The sequence below is a fragment of the Nicotiana attenuata genome, unplaced genomic scaffold, assembly GCF_001879085.1.
Source record: "Nicotiana attenuata strain UT unplaced genomic scaffold, NIATTr2, whole genome shotgun sequence".
NCBI classification, from domain to species: Eukaryota; Viridiplantae; Streptophyta; class Magnoliopsida; order Solanales; family Solanaceae; genus Nicotiana; species Nicotiana attenuata.
Genome location: NW_017676140.1, coordinates 31857 through 51289, shown reverse-complemented (window position 1 = coordinate 51289; position 19433 = coordinate 31857). Strand labels below are relative to the sequence as shown.

General features: G+C 41.7%; 1 protein-coding gene across 2 annotated transcripts; it reads left to right on the top strand.

Annotated features, from left to right (window-relative positions):
- The first annotated feature begins 7631 nt into the window (after positions 1–7631).
- On the top strand, positions 7632–19245 carry LOC109220785 (aberrant root formation protein 4). Of its 2 annotated transcripts, none has more exons than XM_019385254.1 (14): positions 7632–7935; positions 8032–8208; positions 8322–8471; positions 9149–9221; positions 10931–11106; positions 11181–11234; positions 11334–11481; positions 11753–11812; positions 11905–12176; positions 12252–12323; positions 14535–14612; positions 14713–14916; positions 16431–16482; positions 18775–19245. In XM_019385254.1, exons 1-14 carry the CDS (start codon positions 7819–7821, stop codon positions 18990–18992), a joined length of 1851 nt encoding a protein of 616 aa, XP_019240799.1. In that variant the 5' UTR covers positions 7632–7818; the 3' UTR covers positions 18993–19245. The 2 variants fall into 2 exon arrangements, with proteins under 2 accessions (XP_019240799.1, XP_019240798.1); XM_019385253.1 differs by having other exon boundaries at positions 11175–11234.
- The last annotated feature ends 188 nt before the right edge of the window (positions 19246–19433 follow it).

Sequence of the window (19433 nt, the reverse complement as noted above, 5' to 3'; positions counted from 1 at the left end):
GAATGGGCCGTGCCCTCGTAGATTCAATCGGACAAGAGTCGAATCCTCTTATAAATGAGTGGCCATACCACTTATTAATTATGGATTAGCTCAAGACGAGATTAACTCCGTTAATTACCGTGAGGTCAGATTCTGACCCATACAGTTAGTCCCTCCGCTTATTGAGGTCGCGTTTCGGCCGAGCTCGATGAGCGGATTTCATCGATTGTGATTTGAAAAACTCGAATAAGGGGGTCGACTTATTGACGGCGGCGGCCTTAGTCGTTTACACATTGGAGATGGCTGTAGCCTTTCATATATTGGAGGTGGCCGTAGAGAATGAGTATGCGCCGGGTACGTATTTGGTCACGTCCAGAATTTTGAAGGCGTACGACGCATTCTTTCAGCGTTCGCAGGCCGTTGCGATTATTCTGACGGCGGGAGGTTGGCGGATGGCTGAGAAGCCGCTTTGCGGAGCTTGTCATAATGACGCATGCTTCTGCAGAACCAAACCATTTTACGGTTGGTCGTGCAGTTTATGATGGCTATTGGGTTTCGCGAAAGCCATTTATGTTGCCTATAAAGGTGGGTTGAGGCATTCATTTCTCATATCTTCATTGTTCATCTGAGAGAGATCCTGAGGAAACTTTTTCGTTCTGCTAATTCATCTTCTCCTTTCTTTCCTTTGATTGTGATAACCTTTGTCTTGCCCACCGAAGTCTATCCCTTTCTCTTTAGTAGATCAACAATGGCAGGTAGTTCTTCCCACGATGCTCTTCCGATAGATTTTCCGGTAGTTGAAGGGCCACCTCCGGCAATGGGAGGTGCAGAACAGATAGAGACCGGAGAAGTTCCGTCGGTTGACGAGGTAGTTCCTCGGCCCGGAGGTCTGGCGATTGATTTCACTGTCGACGGTGGAGAGGAACCGGTGGATGAAGCCCCGTTAATGGGGGAGATTGGGATGGCCCGATTACGGGAACAGGGGGTCATTCCCACCCATGCAGACATCGTTCTCGCTAGAAGCGAGGAGAGGGTCCACACCGACCGCAGGGGATACTGCATTTTTTACGCCTATCCTTTCAGGTTGGGGTTCAAGATCCCGCTCCCAATGCTGGTGGTGGATTTCTGCCGTTATTACGGGGTGTGCCCGGGTCAGCTCACTCCTTCCCTCTACAAATTGTTGGCAATGTTCATCAAGTACGCGGAATTGGCCCGTAGGGAGGTCACGCTGCAGCATGTGCTTAGTCTCTACGCTCCCCAGAGAGTCCGTGGCACCATGATTCAGGCGTGCCCTCGTGGGTCGAGGGGCCTGGTCATGAGATTGGATGACGAGGTCGACCCTCGCCCTTTCGAGCACTTCTTTTATATCAGGACCAAGCATCTAGTGGCGGATGCTACTGGGTTCCCAGAGGCTTGGAACCATGCACGTAAGTTCTTTAGTGGTTGAATTCCCTTTTCTTCCCCTCTTTATGATTTGTGATCATGAGCGTTAACTCGTGTCGTTTTTTGTAGCCGACAGGTCGCCGCCGGCCCCATTGTCTTGGATACGCGAGTGGGTCGAGGCCGTACTCCCCCATACGGTGGGGATACGCATATGGACGTCTTTCTGGGAGAGGCATGGCCGTAGGCCCGTGGCAGGTAAGAAATTGATTTCTTCTTCTGTTCCGCTTTGTTTCAACTTTATTCATCAACTTTGTTTTCCTGTGATCAGGGAGGGCACGCCGCGTCAGGGCCCCTCAGTTGGCTTTTCGTTGGCCGGGTGCAGTCGCTCGTCTTACTGCGGCGCCTGTGTCGCGCCCAATACCGAGGGCGGCATCAGTTGAATCTTCAGCGGTTCCTTCTCCGGTACGGGCCGCGTTTCGGGATGAGGGGCCGTCGGGGGTCGTGCGCCCTAGAGCGGAATCGTCATCAGATGGGGAGGAGGAGAGGCCGTTGATAAGGCGTAGGGTCGTGTTCGCGCCGGCTCCTCCTGTGGTAATTAATTTGGACTCCCCCCTGGTGGACGCGGAGAGGAGTGCGGCTGCGGCGCCTACCCTTGAGGGCGGACAAACACTGGGGGTTGCCCCGGTTAGCTCAGGTCGTAATGATACCGTCGCTTCGGCGACTCAATTGGGGGTTCCAGTCGCTGAGACGGGAGGTAGTTCCTCAGCGGCTGCTAATGTGGGTGAGGCAAGCGCTCCTTCGGCGGCTGCGGCGGATGCTGTAGGGGGTGAGGATGAGTCTGAATCCGACTTGGATCCCGACGACGTCCGTATGTTCCAGGAAGGCTCCACCAATTCAGCGGTGCGCGCAGGGGGGCGATCTGGCTTCATCGAGGTTCCCACGGAATTGAACTTATTGCTCCAAGGGGAAAGCTTGGTGCCGCAGTTCGAGCTGCTATGCTCGAAGGCCGAGAATGCGTCGTTGAGGGGCGTTACGGATGTCGGACTGATGAATGAAGTAGCCGTGATGGGCTTGAGGGTATGTACTATTACGTCGGTTCGCTTCTTCTTTGCCTTAAGTTTATTCTTTTATTCTAATCGTTGTCTTTGCTTTGCAGTCTTATCTGTTGGAGGTGGAGAGCATCCGTCGAGCCAGGGTCCGCTCGGGGATATTTTTGCGGGCGCTGGAGAAGTATCGCCGCTACCGAGATCAGTGCCGAGAGTTGCGCGTGCGCTTGAGGAATGATCCTCGTAGCCGGGCCTTGGTCGAAGAGCTGGCGAGGCGGGAGCTTCAGATGCAGCAAATACTTGGCAGGACGAGTGCTCTCGAGGAGCAGCTCCGCCGAAAGGATGAGGAGCTCGAGGCGGTAAAGAGGGTCGCAGCTGAGTGCGAGCGCTGGGGCAAGGCCAAGGCGGCAGAGGCCGCTACGGCATGGAGTGGGAAAGTGACCGCGTTGGAGGGTGAAGTTGCGGCATTGAAGCTTCAAGTGAGGGATGCTTCGTCGAGGGCCGGGGCGTTGAAGGAAGCTATTCGCGTGCACGAATCCCAACGGGCATTGGAAAGGGATGCTGCGGCCTTTAGAGAAGCGAGTCTCGAGGAGCGGATTAGTGTCTTTGAGCAGGACGCCCAGGTCATGGAGGACCGGATCGCAGCCTTAGAAGAAGAGAATCAGCGGCTACGGGATCAAGCCGCTTCTTCCAGCCAGGCTCGAGAACTTTGGGTTTTTGCCGAGGCCCAACGCGATGTATATAAGAGTTTGTGGGAGGCTGGTGTCGTGACCGAAGCTGCCTTCGAGGGGGCACGTTAGAAGGCTCGTGAGGCATGTGCCGACTGTAGTTTTGACGTGGCGACGCCAGAGGCTGACGCTGGTGCAGACGGTGGCGCAGACGGTACCGAGTAAAATGATGTTTGTGCATTTTTTCTTGTCTTGTTCGCCGTTTGGCGTTTAGGTGTTTCTTGTTTTTTTTTATTTCTTGTATTGATCGGCCCCGGCCGGGTGTAAGCGGGGATGACCCGCGATTGACTTTGTAAATATATAAATTTTCTTTTCCATTGCCTGCCTTGTGCTTGTTTTGTGTCACTGTTTTTCTTTCATTCTTTAGAGTTTTTATTGCGCTTTTTGTTGACCGTTCACGTTGGCGGCCCTAGTTGAATTTAGATCGACGACTTTAGTCGTGATAGAATCGACGGCCTTAGCCATAAAGGCAACTTCGACCGTCGTCGGGTCGTTTACCCACCGCAGTCGAATCTAGGTCGACCGTTGGCGGCGATGGCCTTAGCCATAATATAGTTGATGGCCTTGCTTTTTCAACTCGGTGCGGGCGAGTCTTAGCCGTTATTTGGCGATAGCGGCGCTTACCTTAATCCATTCGGAACGCAGCTCGACACTACCGGTCGTTGATGGTAAAAACGCGGCCTCGTAGATTGACCGGCGCCGAACTTTACGTGGGCCCAATCTTAATCGAGTTGGGAGAACTTACTTGAATGCGAGGGGCCTATCCTGCGCTCCGATTTTGTTGGAGTCGGCTTTGCTTTCACAGATGAAGGCGTTTGGCCTGAGTCTCGGTTCAACTTGGTTGAACTTGCTAAAGTTGAGGACGAAGGCGTTCCATCCTTGCAGTTCGAGCGGAGCTCGAGCTCGTTGGATTCAATGCGAAGGCACATGCTTGAGTCTTGGTCAACCGTGGTTGGACTTTGTAATTTGGGCGAAGGCACATAACTTGTCTTGGTTCAACCGTGGTTGGACTTTGTATGAATTTGGTGGCGAAGGCACATAGCTTGTCTTGGTTCAACCGTAGTTGGAACTTTTTGTCGTGAAGGCACATAGCCTGTCTTGTTCAACCGTATGAACATTGTCGATTTTGATGATGAAGCACATAGCCTGGTCCCGGTTCAACCGTAGTTGAACTTTTTGGTGAAGCGCATAGCCTAAGTCCCGGTTCAACCGTAGTTGAACTTTTTGGTGAAGGCGCATAGCCTGAGTCCCAGTTCAACCGTAGTTGAACTTGTGGTGAAGGCGCATAGCCTGTCTTGGTTCAACGTATTTTGAAACTTTTTAGTGAAGGGCGCATAGCTTGTCTGTTCAACCGTATCAACTTTGCGTGAAGGCGCGTGGCCTGAGTCCCAGTTCAACTGTTGTTGAGCTTCGTCGATGTTGATGGCGAAGGCGCGTGGCCTGAGTCCCAGTTCAACTGTTGTTGAACTTTGTCGATCTTGATGATGAAGGCACATAGCCTGAGTCATGGTTCAACCGTAGTTGAACTTACTGGCGAAGGCGCATAGCCTGTCCCAGTTCAACTATTGTTGAACTATGTCAATGTTGATGGCGAAGGCGCGTGGCCTGAGTCCTAGTTCAACTATTGTTGAACTTTGTCGATCTTGATGACGAAGGCACATAGCCTGAGTCCCATATTGTGGGTATTGAGTGCTGAAACTCGTTTTGGATTCGAGACCTTGAGCGGCTTATCCGTTGCCTTTCCAACCAGGGTATATAGGCTGTCTTGAGGCGACTCTCGGCTCGAGATATCTCCGTGCCGGTTTCTGACCGGAGCTCGTATGCCTTACAGAGACCTTCCCTTACGGAAAGGGGGGGGGCGGTTCTTCTTCTTGTTTGCACTATCTGAGATCGGCGAGAGAGAGAGAGGACTTAGATCTTGATTTGAGATCTTCGAGTTCCTCCTCGAGCTTGGCGTTTCTTTCCTTTTGGTCCAGGGAAGAACTACGCGATTTTGCTAGGAAATCCCCACAGACGGCGCCAAATTGTTTGCTCAAGAGTTGTCACACATCTTATGAGTATAAAACAATATATATAAATCACGGGAAAATCATAGCAAATCGTAATAATCCATTGGACCAAGCGAAGAACATGAAAATAAGTACTCAAGGTTAGAGGGAGAAACATTAAAAGCCTTTATTGATAATATTGGTTTGGTCTGCCTCTCCATGAAGAGGTTCAGAGCCTTACAATGGTGTTTTCACTTCCCATAAGATGGGTATGTTTCTCTCTCTCTCTCTCTCTCTCTCTCTCTCTCTCTCTCTCTCTCTCTCTGTCAATANACAATGGTGTTTTCTCTTCCCATAAGATGGGTATATTTTTCCCTTCTCTCTCTTGTCAATAGTGGTCAAGAAGCAGCCCCCTCTCTAGGGCTTCCACTCTTAGTATTTATAGATGTGAGCTTCGTGAGCTGGCAATAAATGGCCGTGGCCACGCTGAGGTTCCGTCTCCATGGGGGAATGAATGGGCCGTGCCCTCGTAGATTCAATCGGACAAGAGTCGAATCCTCTAATAAATGATTGGCCATACCACTTATTAATTATGGATTAGCTCAAGACGAGATTAACTCCGTTAATTACCGTGAGGTCAGATTCTGACCCATACATAAGTCATCAATTGGGAAGACCTCCTCCCTTTTTGCTTCTGGAAGATCTGGATCACCAGGAATAATAATCTATTCAACAAAAAGAAGGACATGGTCAATGCAACAACTGCTTTGGCAAAATCAACTGAGTACATCACCATCTCAGTGGACAGAACACCCACAAAAGAGAAAACCATCTGGGTCAAATGGACACCACCACTAAGCAACACTTACAATCTTAACACTGATGGGGCTGCAATTGGGAACCCTAGAAAGGGAGGAGTGGGAGGAGTCTTGATGCAAGTGGAAATTGGATGCTGGGCTTCATGGTAAGCATGCAACACACTACCAACACACAAGCAGAGCTCCCGACAGTACTGAGAGGATTGCAAATTGCTGAAGAAAGGCAGTTAACGCCTCTAGAAATCAACACAGACTCCACTGAGGTAATAAGAATGCTCAACAATGGAAATCTTATTTTTGACACAATTATCTTTGAATGCAGGTCACTCGCCCAAAGGCTAGGAGACGTGGTGGTGAAACACAACTACAGGTAGACGAACAAAGTTGAAGGATTTTTTTGATAATCTTTTTGTAACAGTAGTTCCTCCGGTGTTTGCTACTCATGCTTTTTGGGCAGACATCGCAAGAACTATTTTCTCAAGACAAGTTTTGGATTGTAATAGTGCTAATTATGCTCATAGTGCGGGGGAACTAGTTTACCCTCCGACAAACAATGCTACTGTTGTATACCCTAACAGGTAGTATTTTAATTAATGTTTGATATGCACTGTTTTACCAAAAAAAAAAAAGACGACTTCATAGCATAAGCACTAATAGATTATGTTTCTCTTCTATATAGAGGAATTTTCAGAAACCACGATTGTTTAGTGGCTTAACTTCCTATAGCTACCATATACATAATTACTTCCTATAGCTACTATTCAGTTGTTACAGTTTGTATTCGCGGTATTCGGCGCTGCTGTATTCAAGAATACAGCAGCAAAAAGCGCCTAAAAATCAGGGTAGTCCAGTTGTACGCACATGTATTTACATGTATTTGCGCCATGTATTCATGAATACAACAACAAAAAGCGCCTAAAATAAGGCCAGTCCAGTTGAACGCATATGTATTCACATGTATTCGCGCTGTTGTATTCATAAATACAACAGTAAAAAGCGCCTAAAATCAGGGCAGTCCAGCTGTACGCGCATGTATTCACATGTATTCGCGCCATGTATTCATGAATACAGCAGCAAAAAGCGCCTAAAAATCAGGGCAGCCCAGCTGTACGCGCATGTATTCGCGCTGCTGTATTCGTGAATACAACAATAAAAAATACCTAAAATCAGGGCAGTGTAGCTGTATACACATGTATTCACATGTATTCGCGCCATATATTCATAAATACAGTAACGACAATCACCTTAAAAATAGGTATGTTCAGCTGTCTAAGAAAGAATAAAAACATAAATAGCGTATTTCATGCGTCAATGGTAGTATATACCATAAACACTTATTTTGCTTTAAAATATAAAAGATAGCTAAAAAAAATAATATTTTAAAATAATTTTGATTTATAATAAATAGAATATATACCTTTACTATAGGAGGTAAAATTTCTTTCTATATAGGCATCTTTCCGGGGTCCCAAAGTTAATTTGCCCACTCTCCAAATGTGTCTTCCATCGTAGCCACATTTGTTACATTTTCATACCATCAGCAAGGTAGAAACTTATCCACTAATTATTTATGTCAAATTATATTAATTTATCATGATTAAAACAGGTAAAAAACATACATTAATTGATAATAATTAAGTTATCTATATACAAACACATAGTCAAATACATCATTAGTTTGACAAGGACTGACTTGAGCCCCCACTCGCAGTAAGTTTGCAGTTTTGCACTAAGCACTTGGAACAACAAGTAAGTTTCCCGCGAAGTCGCTCCAAACGGAGACTGCGAAATCGCGCCGCAGAACATCAGCAGCATCACCGGTGAAGGGAAAGAGAGAGAGAGAGAGAGAGAGAGAGAGAGAGAAAGAACGATCAGAATGTCGGAAGAGAAACTCCGTCAGGATTCGCATCTCGCCGATTCACTTAACGCAGATGCATCTTCTCCCAATTCTATCATTCCTCGCCTCCAACAGGCCCTAGCTACATGCTCTCAAGTAAGCCACAACACTTACACACACTCCATGTCTACATTAACATATATGGCGATATCCTTAAGCGCGAATAATTGCTGAATTTGCTTATACCTTTAGTTGATTGAAGCCGGTGACATTAGCAAATCCAATGAATTAGTCGTCGAGCTCGTCGATTTCCTTAATCCGATCTCAGTCTCAGTAGTAGAAGATGCATCAAATGTGGAGTTGGAGACAACAGCATTCGAGATTCTTACTGAAATTGATCGTTTCATAAGTTCACCATCCAGAAACCAGGTAATTTTGTGAAAATTAGTTTTTCTTTTCTCGTTTCGTGAAGTAATGAAATTGAAGAAAAAGTGATTTACTGTGTGGAAAAGGATTATTATGATATTTGTACTTCATTGCAGGAAGTTACTGATGCTCTATCCTTTGAGTTGCCGAAGGTTGTTTGTAAATTTGCTTGTGCATCCAAAAGATGCTCGGAGATTGCTGAACTCATTGTTGGTCATCTAGTTAGTACGTGTTCTCCGCGTGACATGCTATCAATTCTTTGCGCGGTATGAACTTGTTCTATCTCTAGTTCTCTGAAGCTGGTTTTACCAGTTCCTTTCCCATCAGTAACACGAGCAAGGAAAATTGTCCAAAATTGAAGTTCTTTGTAAAATTCTGTACAAGATTGTTCAGAGTTGGAATACTATGTGATTTCATGTACAGCCTTTTCATCATGAAGGTTTTGAACTTTTTGTTCATCTTAAGTTAATAAATGAGGGATTATACGTATTAAACATTTCTTTTATAAAGAGCTTTGATTGGAAGAATACTGTTGCTTCTTTGACTATTTTACTCTATAGCTTGTAATATTCTACCTAACTTCGGTGATAAATGCTTAGCAGCCGTTTTATTGAGCGTTGAATGCCACCTGTTCAAGTTGGTTGTGTAACAATCTCCATTTTGCCTCATCAGATTGCTATTGCTTAGATAGGAGAAATTCTTATGCGAGATACCAGTTGAATGATGAGGATTGGAGTTTCAAGTGACTGCCGTGTAGATTCTAACTTTAATATTGCATTTTAATAGTGTCTGTATTAGTGAGACAGGTTCACATAGTGCATTTTTTCCCCGGGCTTACATGCTGTAGTTTAGAAGATAGTATACTGTGCTGACTCTCTCTAGGTTTGTGCTTGTAAGAATTTTGTTCGTCATCTTTTATGATGGTTTATGTTGGAATTTTCAGGCATTAAGTTCTCCAAGTGAAACGTTCAAGGTTCCTTGCTATTTTGCTCCTCTTATTGGCGGCCTTACCAAAGGTAATCCAGAAATTGTCAATGATATTTTTCATTGATTGACATTTTATGAATAGGCTAGAGAAAATAGGTTTAAACTGTGTAGTGATATTCTTAAGGTGGTAGAAGGCTGAGATCTCATAATGTTATTGCTGAGTCCACCCAGGGGTATTGGAACTTATTCTCACGGCAGAAATTAGAACTTATGTTTGGATGAAGTTGTGTCTGGTGTACACCTTTTATGAACTCGCAAATGATTTAGGAGTTCCTAATGGCTAGGCCTCCGCCCTCCCCACCAATTCATTAGGACATGTTCAAATTTAAGATGGTTGATATGTACACCCCCCCCCCCCCCTCAAATGCTAAACCTCCTCACTTGGCTCATATCCAGACTTATGAAGGTACTCTTTCCGTTTTACTTTTTGTTTTTCCTGACGAAGAAAACTTGGCTTTTAAAAGCTAACTTATGAACTTTTTCCCCCTTCAATGTTTGACTTCCATGGGAGAATGCTTTGTCTCCATTGACTCCTTGTTCATCTTTTTTGAGATTCCTTTTACCAGCCGAAAGTTCAAGAGAGACTCTCCTCACGTAAAATCAATTTAGCCTTCTTGCTGCTTCTAAATATGACTTTTACATATGTTGTGACCATAACTTTGAGCTGGACCGTACTAGAAATAGTTTACCGTATTGCTAACTTCGTACTGTTAAGCATTTTCTGTTGCTACATGAGTAATATGAGTCTGCAAAGTAGTTAAGAAACACAAGATTTTCTTGTGCCATTATGTTTATTAGAGATGCTAATTGAAGTGAATAGTTAAAACACATCTCAAATGGGCCAAAGCCATGAAAAGAAATCCTAGCTCCATCTATAGAGTCAGAGACAATGATAAAGAAGGCCATCTTTAGATTGCGAAAAATGGAAAACTTCTTTGGTTAATTAACAATGTACAAGAGGAGTAGCTCCAGTCGCTTGAGATGGAGGATGGTGTCGTACGCCGTAGAGAGGAGTGAATCTGGTCGTTGGAAAAGGGATGGTGCCAAAAGGAGGAAAGGAAAGAAGAAAAATGTTGGCCGAATGTTGCCTCCAGGTTATGTTGTCCTCTCTCAAGCGGCTATAGCTACTCCTCAGCAGAAGCTACTTAAAATTCTACTAAGATTGTAGCGGCTATGTAGAAATTGAAAAAATTAAAAGAAATTCTTTTGTCTTGCATTAAGTGAGTAAGAATATACACAAAGAGCTCCTTATACAAGGTTCATAGGCTGCTCCACAAGTGGTTATTCTCTTTATCTAACGAGATACGTAACAATTAAGATTTCTTGATATCCTATGTAACTATACTACAATTAAATGCAAAATATTCTACACATCCTATATAATAACCTTCATAATATTCTCTACTCACAGTTCAATGAATCTAGACATATTTTAGGATATAATTTATTTGATTATTTGACTTTCAACATGCACTCTCAAACTCAAGTTGGTGAGACTATTTAAGTTTGTAAATCAAAACTGAGAAATCAAAGTTTGATATGCCTGATTTACTTTTATCTTCTCGTCGCCCCCATGAGTAAATTTGAAGTTAAAATCGTTGGTGTCAAATTTTGGGAAACTCAGTACTAAAGTAGTTCGTGAAGGTTTAATCCTCTAAATGGAACTTAATTCTTCTATCAGCATTCTTTTGTTGTCAATGACGTGATTCGACTGCTTTACCTTATTCATTGATTTCAGTTATAATACTCATCCAAAGACGGCAATTTGAGCAAGTGAAAACTGTGATTCCTGTTATTCTTGGTGTTTTAAAGTCTGTGTCCTTAGAGGCAGATGATGAAGACAAAGACACTGAGGAGTTATTCCACAAAGCAATTGGCCTTGCAGAATCAATACAAGCTGTTTGCAAAAAGTTGGTCCGTGATATTCTCGTATGCACCATCTTGTTTTCTTAGGATTACTCTGATTGATCTTTACTTCACAGGAACAGAAAGATAAGAAAAAACTTTGTGCTTTACTGGGCCTGTTTGTCTTGCAACTCATGGTCAGTGTTCCTGAGACTCAATGCAAAATCTAGCTTGAGCTCTTCTGGTTCTTGTTTGAGGCAATTATTTTTGTGATAAAATTCCATTCTTGCATGCAGGCTCTTGCTTCAATTGCAATGGGGCGTAACATTTCAAGCCTTCTTCCCATTGTGCTATACCTGTCACGCTTTCTTCCATTGTGTGGTATTTCATATGAGGGATTAATTACTGGACCAGATATTGATAAGTTCAAATCCATATGTGGAGGTAAATACGCGCATCCTATTTTCTTCTTTATGTTTATGGTACCAATCCTTTTTTTCTAGTGGTGGATACTGGATTTCTCCCCTTTTGTTAGATACTTTTTTTTAAAGGCCTTGGAGGTTGGTACTTATTCCTATATTGTTCGCTATCATCAGTTACAAAATGTTTTGCTAATTTCCATGTATGTTAATTTGAGAATAATGTTGTACCTTGATTAGAAAGTGAGAAATCGTCCATGCATAGGTGTCATCTAATATCCTAGTGAAATTGCCAGATGGCAGGGACGATGACATGGCTTGCTTTTCTCATGTCAAGCATGGTGGATCACTTGCAGGTCACTTATTTTGTGGATTTAACTAATTGTCCTTCCTCTCACCGGATGTTGGATACCTTCCCACTCACCTGTCTATATTTCTCCTGGTGCAGTAATCTGGGGTTACAAATCCAATGAGGTATCAATGGCTGCTGATGAAGATTTTGAAGCAGTGAAAAATGAACTTCAAATGAACCAGACTAAAAGATGGCAGGCAATAGGCATGTTAAAGCATGTCTTCTCAAGTATCGACCTATCATGGGAATTGAAAACACATGCTCTTGATTTCCTGTTTTGTATAATGGATGGAGGTGCAACCGTAGAAATTCAAAATGACAATATGGACTACTACACATATATGCCTACTCTATATACAGCATTGCAGGTGAATTATTACGACATCTTCAGTTCTTTTGAACTGCTTTGTCCTAGTGCCCTAAAGTTGAAGTGCACTGTGTAGGCAATTGAAATGGTCATTATATATGCACCAAATGCTGCTTTGCGGAAGAAATCATTTGATGCCTTGAAGAAGGTAACAGCATTTTTCCCGTGCTTTGAATTTTTGCTTGCAGAAGCTCTTTTTCAATGTTATTATCATACCAGAATTGCTTGACTCCTGTCTGGAGCAAAATGGGGAGTCTACTGATGCTTTTCTTTTAATACTCAGAAAGATGATATTTCTTGCAAATTGTAGTATCAGCGTATGTTGCATTTGTAATTTTTTGATCAAGGTTGCAATTGTAATTTATTCCTCTGAGAATCTATCAATGATCACTTACTCTTACATGAGGGGTATGGATGAAACTGAATTGATGATGTTCTTTAAATAGACTGTACTTCTTACAGGTTGTAGGATCCTTCACCTTTCCTATATTATAAGTAATTTGGAAAGTTTGCCTAACAGTCAAAACGACAATATTCGATAGTAGCAGTTCAGTTGCTCTGTCCCTAATGCTAGAGAGTAAAACATGATTTGTTCTCTGTTTTGTGTTTTAAACTACTTAGGCCTAGATTCAGTCTGGTTAAATCTATGTCCAAGGAAGAAAGATGAGTGTCCAAGGAAGAAAGATGAGTGTCTTGGGGTTTTTACCCCAAAATGGTAGAGAGATAAAAGAGTACTGTCACTTTAACCCCTTTTTTCTTTACCCTTTCTTCTTTTCTTCTCTTCATTCTGGTATTTCCCTATTAATGGTAGACTTGCTAGAGATTGCAAATGGCCAATTTGTCAAGAGATGCCTATGAACTTTACTCTCTAGTGGAGTATCTAAAAGTGCACGTGAATAACAATGGCGATGGTCTTATGACTAGTTGTCAAGAAATGAATCCGAGTTGTTACAACAACAACAACTATGCCTCAATTCCAAGCAAGTCTTTGTCGGTGTATGAATCCTCATTGCTTTTGTCGCTGCATTTAAGCCCGTATTAGTCCAATATATAGCGATTTAATTTCTCTAGCCCTAGAAGTTTTCTACATGTTTTACTGGCATATAAATCTCTACCAAGACAAAGAATTTTTGCTAACATTGGACCTAAAGTTAATTTACTAACATGACTAAAAACTAATGCCCACTGATTATTGTTAGATCTTTTTCTTTCATATGGATTCCAAGAGATTTTAGATCTTTCGAGGCAATTCCTTCCATGTGAATTTTGGTATACCTCGTCTTTTAACACCTTCAATCAACATGGTTTCACACATAAAGACGATGCATCTAAAGTCGACGTAAGCATGACCAAACCATCTCAAGCGACCTTCTCTCATTTTATCCTCATGCGTGCTATTTGCACCTTCTGCCAAAACGATCATTTTTAAATTTTGTCTACTCCTGTATGACAAAATATCTATCTTAACATCTGGAACTCTCAGACACTAAACCATTCGATAGAACTGGCCTCACTTTGAAACATATCCATCTCAAACATAACACTCCAATGGGACTTCTCCATTTCAACCGTCCTATTCTGATTCTATGCGTGACATCTTCATCTATAATACCTGTCCTTGAACATTGGGCTTAGTTATCTAAATCATTGCTTTTAGGTCCCACAATCCGTCCGATACTTCTTATGTTGGTTAAACTTGCCGTATGTACTCGGTCTCACTTCTAGTAATCCTAAAACCCTTCCTCTAAAGTGTTTCTCCATAGTTCAAGCTTTTTCAATTTCTGTCTTAAATTTATTCTAATCATTGCGAGGGTCAAAAATATTGATGTTGGCGTTATTTTACTGAAAGTTACTGCTTGGATTGTATTCTTTCACAGTTGTCTAAGAGGCATAAAAAAGGAACACCAATTCCTTCTAAATTCGCCACTAGTGGTACAGGCACCTTGGACTAGCTGAATGGAAATCTTAATATTAGCTTGAGTGGACGTTGAACCTTGTGCGGGCTTTGACTTCTTATTATGCCATTAAGTGTTTGGAGAAACGTGGCCTATTATAGACCTTTAGAAAAGAGTGCTAATAGTAGAAGAATTTGAGTGAAAAGGAGAAAAACTAACAAAAAGGGGTGAATGCTGATAAAACCCTTGAGGATACTTTGAACTTCCAAGTTACTTTGGCTTTGTGTTTAGTTCTTAAACACTTCACGGGGTTCTTTGTTTTAAATGCGCATTATTGGCTATATTTTGTGATAAAGAATGTATATACCTGGGCATTGAATAGTTTGTTTTTCGTTTACTTGTTTATAGAGAATTTGCGGTTAGACTTGCATGTGACCATTTGATGATTGGTTTTACATTATCAGGTGCTTGCAGATGTTCCAAGTTCTTTAAGGTTTGACATCTTAAAGGCTTTGATACAGAATAACGAGTGTTCTTCTATGGTATGTCCTCCTTCTGTTGCTAGAGAAGTCGCAGCTACAATAATTGTTCTGGGACTACACTTAATTGCATTTATTCATAACGAAATATTTCTATGTACAGATTGCAATCCTTTTAGATTGTTTTAAAAGGGAAATGCTTGAGGAACATAGTAGAAGCATCTCGGTAACAAGTGGAGTCTCAGAGGCAGAGGTGAAAGATCCTCCATGTGCCTCATTTTGGAGTGCTGGTGCTCTGGAACTAGTGGAGCTGGTTCTAAAGCCTCCAAAGGGTGGCCCTCCATGCCTTCCTGAATACAGTGATGCAGTAATTAACTCTCCTTTTTCCACTCCACAATGTGTGACTTATATTAGCATCTATAGTTTTGTATTAGACTTGCCTGGCATGATGTTTTCTTCTTCTGTTGAGTTCTATTTGGATTCTTTTTTTGGATATAGAGAGAATGAGATGTTATTTCTTCCAGTGGCATTAACGGCAGTTGATTTATAAGCTAGTTTATTGTATGACTCCATAAAAAGAACTGGTTGCTTTTTCTTCATTTATCTATCACATGATGGTTCAGCTATTTGACCATAGGATTTGGGGCACAAATAAACTCCGTGTTGGGTGATAACCGTATGATCTTTCCTCTTCCACTTTGCACTGAGCAGCATGAGTGAACTTACATAGCGAGCTGCCAGTTAGACTTATCTGTGAAATTATAATTATGAAAAAGGCTAGGATCTATAAATCTTACATTTTAATCATTATAAAGGATTAATGTGGTGGTGCTGTGCTTAATATTCTTGGGGATTTGCATCTGATGTTGAAGTTACTTGATCCCATACAGTGGACCATCTTTGATCAAGTCTTTCTCCCTCTCTCCTTCTTGAGGTAATGTTGTGCTAATATCTTCATCAAAACTTCAGAGTAGTGAAAAGCAATTAAGTTTTAATCAACTCCTCCTGCCCACCTTCATTATCGACCCCAAGACATGCATTAAATACAAAGTGAAATACAAAATAGTCGACATTGCAGTTGTCAACTTGTGTCTGCTCAGCATTTGCTTAGAAGTGTGACAAGGATGCTGCTGGGACTTGACTCTCAGTTTAAAGTGGTGTAAATTTTGTTTGAAATGAAGTAACTAGGGCATATTGATATTAGTATGTTGAGAAAATACATGTTGAGCCGCTGAGGCTTTGGTCTAGTAGTAAGAGCGTGCGCATGATGCACATCACAGGTTCAAACCTTGCCGCAAATTTGGTATTTAAGTGGGTAGAGGAGGGGGCCATTATCCACCAAGTTTCAAACCATGCGCCAGTAGGCGCTTGGGGCTTTCTCGATTATTAAAAAAAAATACATGTTAAAGATTCTAACGATGTTTACCTAATTTGTTCGCAAAGAGCAAGTATTCAAAAGTTTAGTTTTGCCTGAAATTCTAAGTTAAACGTTTTAGCTACATAGATTTCTTATGGTTTCTTTGACATTTATGTTGATTTCAAAGCCCGATGGTGCCACCTCTAAAGTTATTGTCGCTGTTCACTTAAGAAGTTTTTGTACTTTTTCTTTTTTCTCCCGTCTCTATATTGTTTCTTGTCTGGTGAAAAATAAGGAGGATTGATGGCTCTTTGCCTCTTTGAGTCATATTAATGCCACACTTGTTTGATCGCGTGTGTTAGTTTATGACTTTATGATTTCCCTTGAAAAAGTCCATATTGTTCACCTGATACCCTCATAGCATATCGAATTCGGAATAATGAAGGAACTCCTTTCTGCTTTTTTAACTACATACGCTGATTAAATTTATGGGTTCTTACTGTATTTCTTGTCATACTGTACAGGTTCTATCAGCTCTCAATTTATATCGGTTTGTACTGATCAGAGAGTCAACTGGTAAGTGTAGTCTAACTATGAAAAAATCTCTATTGGATTAGTGTCTTTAATGGTTGCTTTACGTTTCCACTTTATCATTGAGTAGAATAATACTCTCCTGGTACCAGTTACATGGTACTTCTATTTGTGGCTTTTCTATAATGTTTGAGGGATTGGATACATATTTTAAGATGCTATTTTGACTTGTGTATATTAGTGGCAGATGAAAGAAAAATCAGTGATGTTGAAAAATTAGTTTAGCAAAGAAAACATTACATCAAGTCTTAATGTTGAAATCGTTGAAATGTATTCGAATTCTAAAACTTGTGAACATGATCTATAATATCATTAATAAATGGTGTCAAACATCTTGAGCATGCCAGAAATGAAATGAGTCGTATAAAATCGGCCTAATACATACTTTACCGTCCAAATTGCACATATTTCCCTTTTACACACCTTAAGTACATGGGCATCCTTTTACACACCTTATCTAATCTCAAATCTTAGCAAAGATGTCGCTTTTTGTCGACGTGGCCAGCAAATTTTTACCAACATTTTAGGCACACGATTAGCAAAATTATTGTCTGAGGCATTTTTTTTTGAAGTGTCACATGTCCCGTACCTCCTCCATCTTCCACCTTCCAGACCCACCGGCTCCAACAGCCACCTTGAACCTCTCCACCCAACAGCCACCACCTTCAGGCTACTGCACCAACCAACCTTCAAAAGAATCACACATGCATCCACTCCTCCAGTATCACCACCTAAAAACCTTCTTCATCAGAAAACCCATCAGATCACCCCTACCATTTTCATACACTAACCCATTTTCCTAAACCTTCCTTCGGCTAATAGATCCCCTTACCACTCCACAAAGCAAGATTCCACAGACCGAATTCAGCTTCTGAATCTTTTTGGAAGCAGAACTAAAAATACAGATGGAGAGATTGAGATTGTGGGAGTTGTCAAGAGATATTAGAGCCGTATAACTTGGTGAAACTCAAACAAAAATGGAGAGATTGGTGATTTCCTGGTGGTGTAGGAGTGGTGTCGATTGAGTGATTTTTGGTGGAGTGTTGGGGTCAAAGACAGGTGTTGGCCGGCGTTTTTGTCTTTATGGTGGTCGTTGCTTGGGATATTTTTTGGGTGATTCTGGCATGAGGCGGTAGAATTATTTGGTGGTCATGGTGAGCGTGAAAGGAGGTTGAAGGGGTACGATGGGTCTTTTGGAGATGGAGGAGGCGCCTGGGCCAGGGCTAGTGTTTTGTGACGTCACAGTTGTGGTCTTTATTGATGAAAGATGAGGTGACACTGGTATTAGAGAGAATGACTGTTGGTTTTGGGAAGGTGGTGTTGGCGGTTACCATGGAGGTGGTGTTGGTAGCAGCCATGGAGGAGGATGAAGACCGAAAAAATTGGAAATTTTTGGTCAATTTGATATAGCTGTAATTTTAAGTATTCTCCTTTTATTTCTTGATTGGTAAAACGTGTCTTGTAACAATAGGCGAGCGTAATGCAACCTCCAGGAATAAGTGGCCAAACATGAAGAGGTGATAGCTATGTTTCGGACAACTTTTGGTAGGTAAAGGTTACCTGTGTATTTAGCGCGTAAAAGGGAAATCGGGGCAAGTTGAAGGAGGAAAGTGTGTATTAGCCTACAAAATTATTATGTCAAAACATTTTGAGCTACATTTTGTACAACTTTAATTCATTCAGTTATTCATATCTAAACTTTGACAATCTTTTCTATTACACTAACTTTTCGATAGCTATTTCAATCTGGTTCTTTCACCACTACTAATTTTATACAAAAATCCTGTAAAATGAAACACAGGAAAATTGTATGTCAGGTGGTATATCCAGAACTAATGTTCTCTGTACACATATGAAACTCTTCATTTAAGTTTCACTTGCTTACTAATTGGGGAAAAAAAGGTTCCGCTCATTTTCTGGAAGCATTTTCTCCTCTCCATAGTCCATTCTTTTGCGCGGCATGTAAGGGATCGAACAAACATTCTGAAGAATATCAATACTTTACGAAGGGCCTAGTTGAATTGTTCAAGTGCCTTGTGTATAAAGCTAGTGACTGAACTATTGGTGTATTTCTTTGGAAGATCTTCTGCTTCTCAAGTCTCGTCTTTTCTGGTAAAAGACACGACTAATGAATTATTGTCAGTGGATACTCTTGTCTTTTTCGTTGTCTAATATCTGTAGGCTAAACTAATTTATCCTCTACATGAATTTTGGAGTCAACAGAAGGTGACACTAACTGTTACTGGTCATCTGACTTCCATAACACATGCCCCACAGGGAAAACCAACTATACTGGAGTGCTCTCTAAGGACATGCTACAGAAGGCTTACAATGAATGGCTTCTACCTTTGCGCACGTTAGTGACAGGAGTCGTGGCAGAAAACCAGAATGATCATGACCAACTAGCATCAGATGCAATATGTGCCTTGAACCCCATTGAGTTAGTTTTATATCGTTGTATTGAACTCGTGGAAGATAATCTGAAACATGCATAGCTTTTTCACCAATCTATTAGAGTCATCTGGTAATCTTTTCTATAGGAACAATAGAAGGAAAACTGTAATTACTCATTTTCTGTTATTGTCTTGTTATTTTTTGTTTTCTCCATTCAGACACTGTAAATCCCAGTTTTTCAATGTTGTAGTTCAATGAGATAGAAGCTATGTACAGACAAGCTGGATTCTTTCTTGCCAAGAGAAAATTAGCTTTGGAGTTCATTCTTCTTAATGTAAGAAATTTCGACCTACATGCTATTTATATCTCGATGGGATGAAAAACTGTGACCTAAAAGGTATGTGCTTCGGTTCATGGGTTGGAGCTCATCATCTTGAGTCCCCCTTTTCTTGAAAGGTATACTAGCATATTTTATTTGGATACTTCCAGGAGAAAAAATGCTAAAAAACTTAGTCTCTGTAGAACTGTCTAGGTGTATCATT

Bases quoted from the DNA above. Each gene is read 5' to 3' on its own strand.
- LOC109220785 (XM_019385253.1), top strand. From the start codon at position 7,819: ATGTCGGAAGAGAAACTCCGTCAGGATTCGCATCTCGCCGATTCACTT. The intron at 8,209-8,321 runs GTAATTTTGTGA...ACTTCATTGCAG, and splicing joins GTTCACCATCCAGAAACCAG to GAAGTTACTGATGCTCTATC. The intron at 14,613-14,712 runs GTATGTCCTCCT...TTCTATGTACAG, and splicing joins ATAACGAGTGTTCTTCTATG to ATTGCAATCCTTTTAGATTG.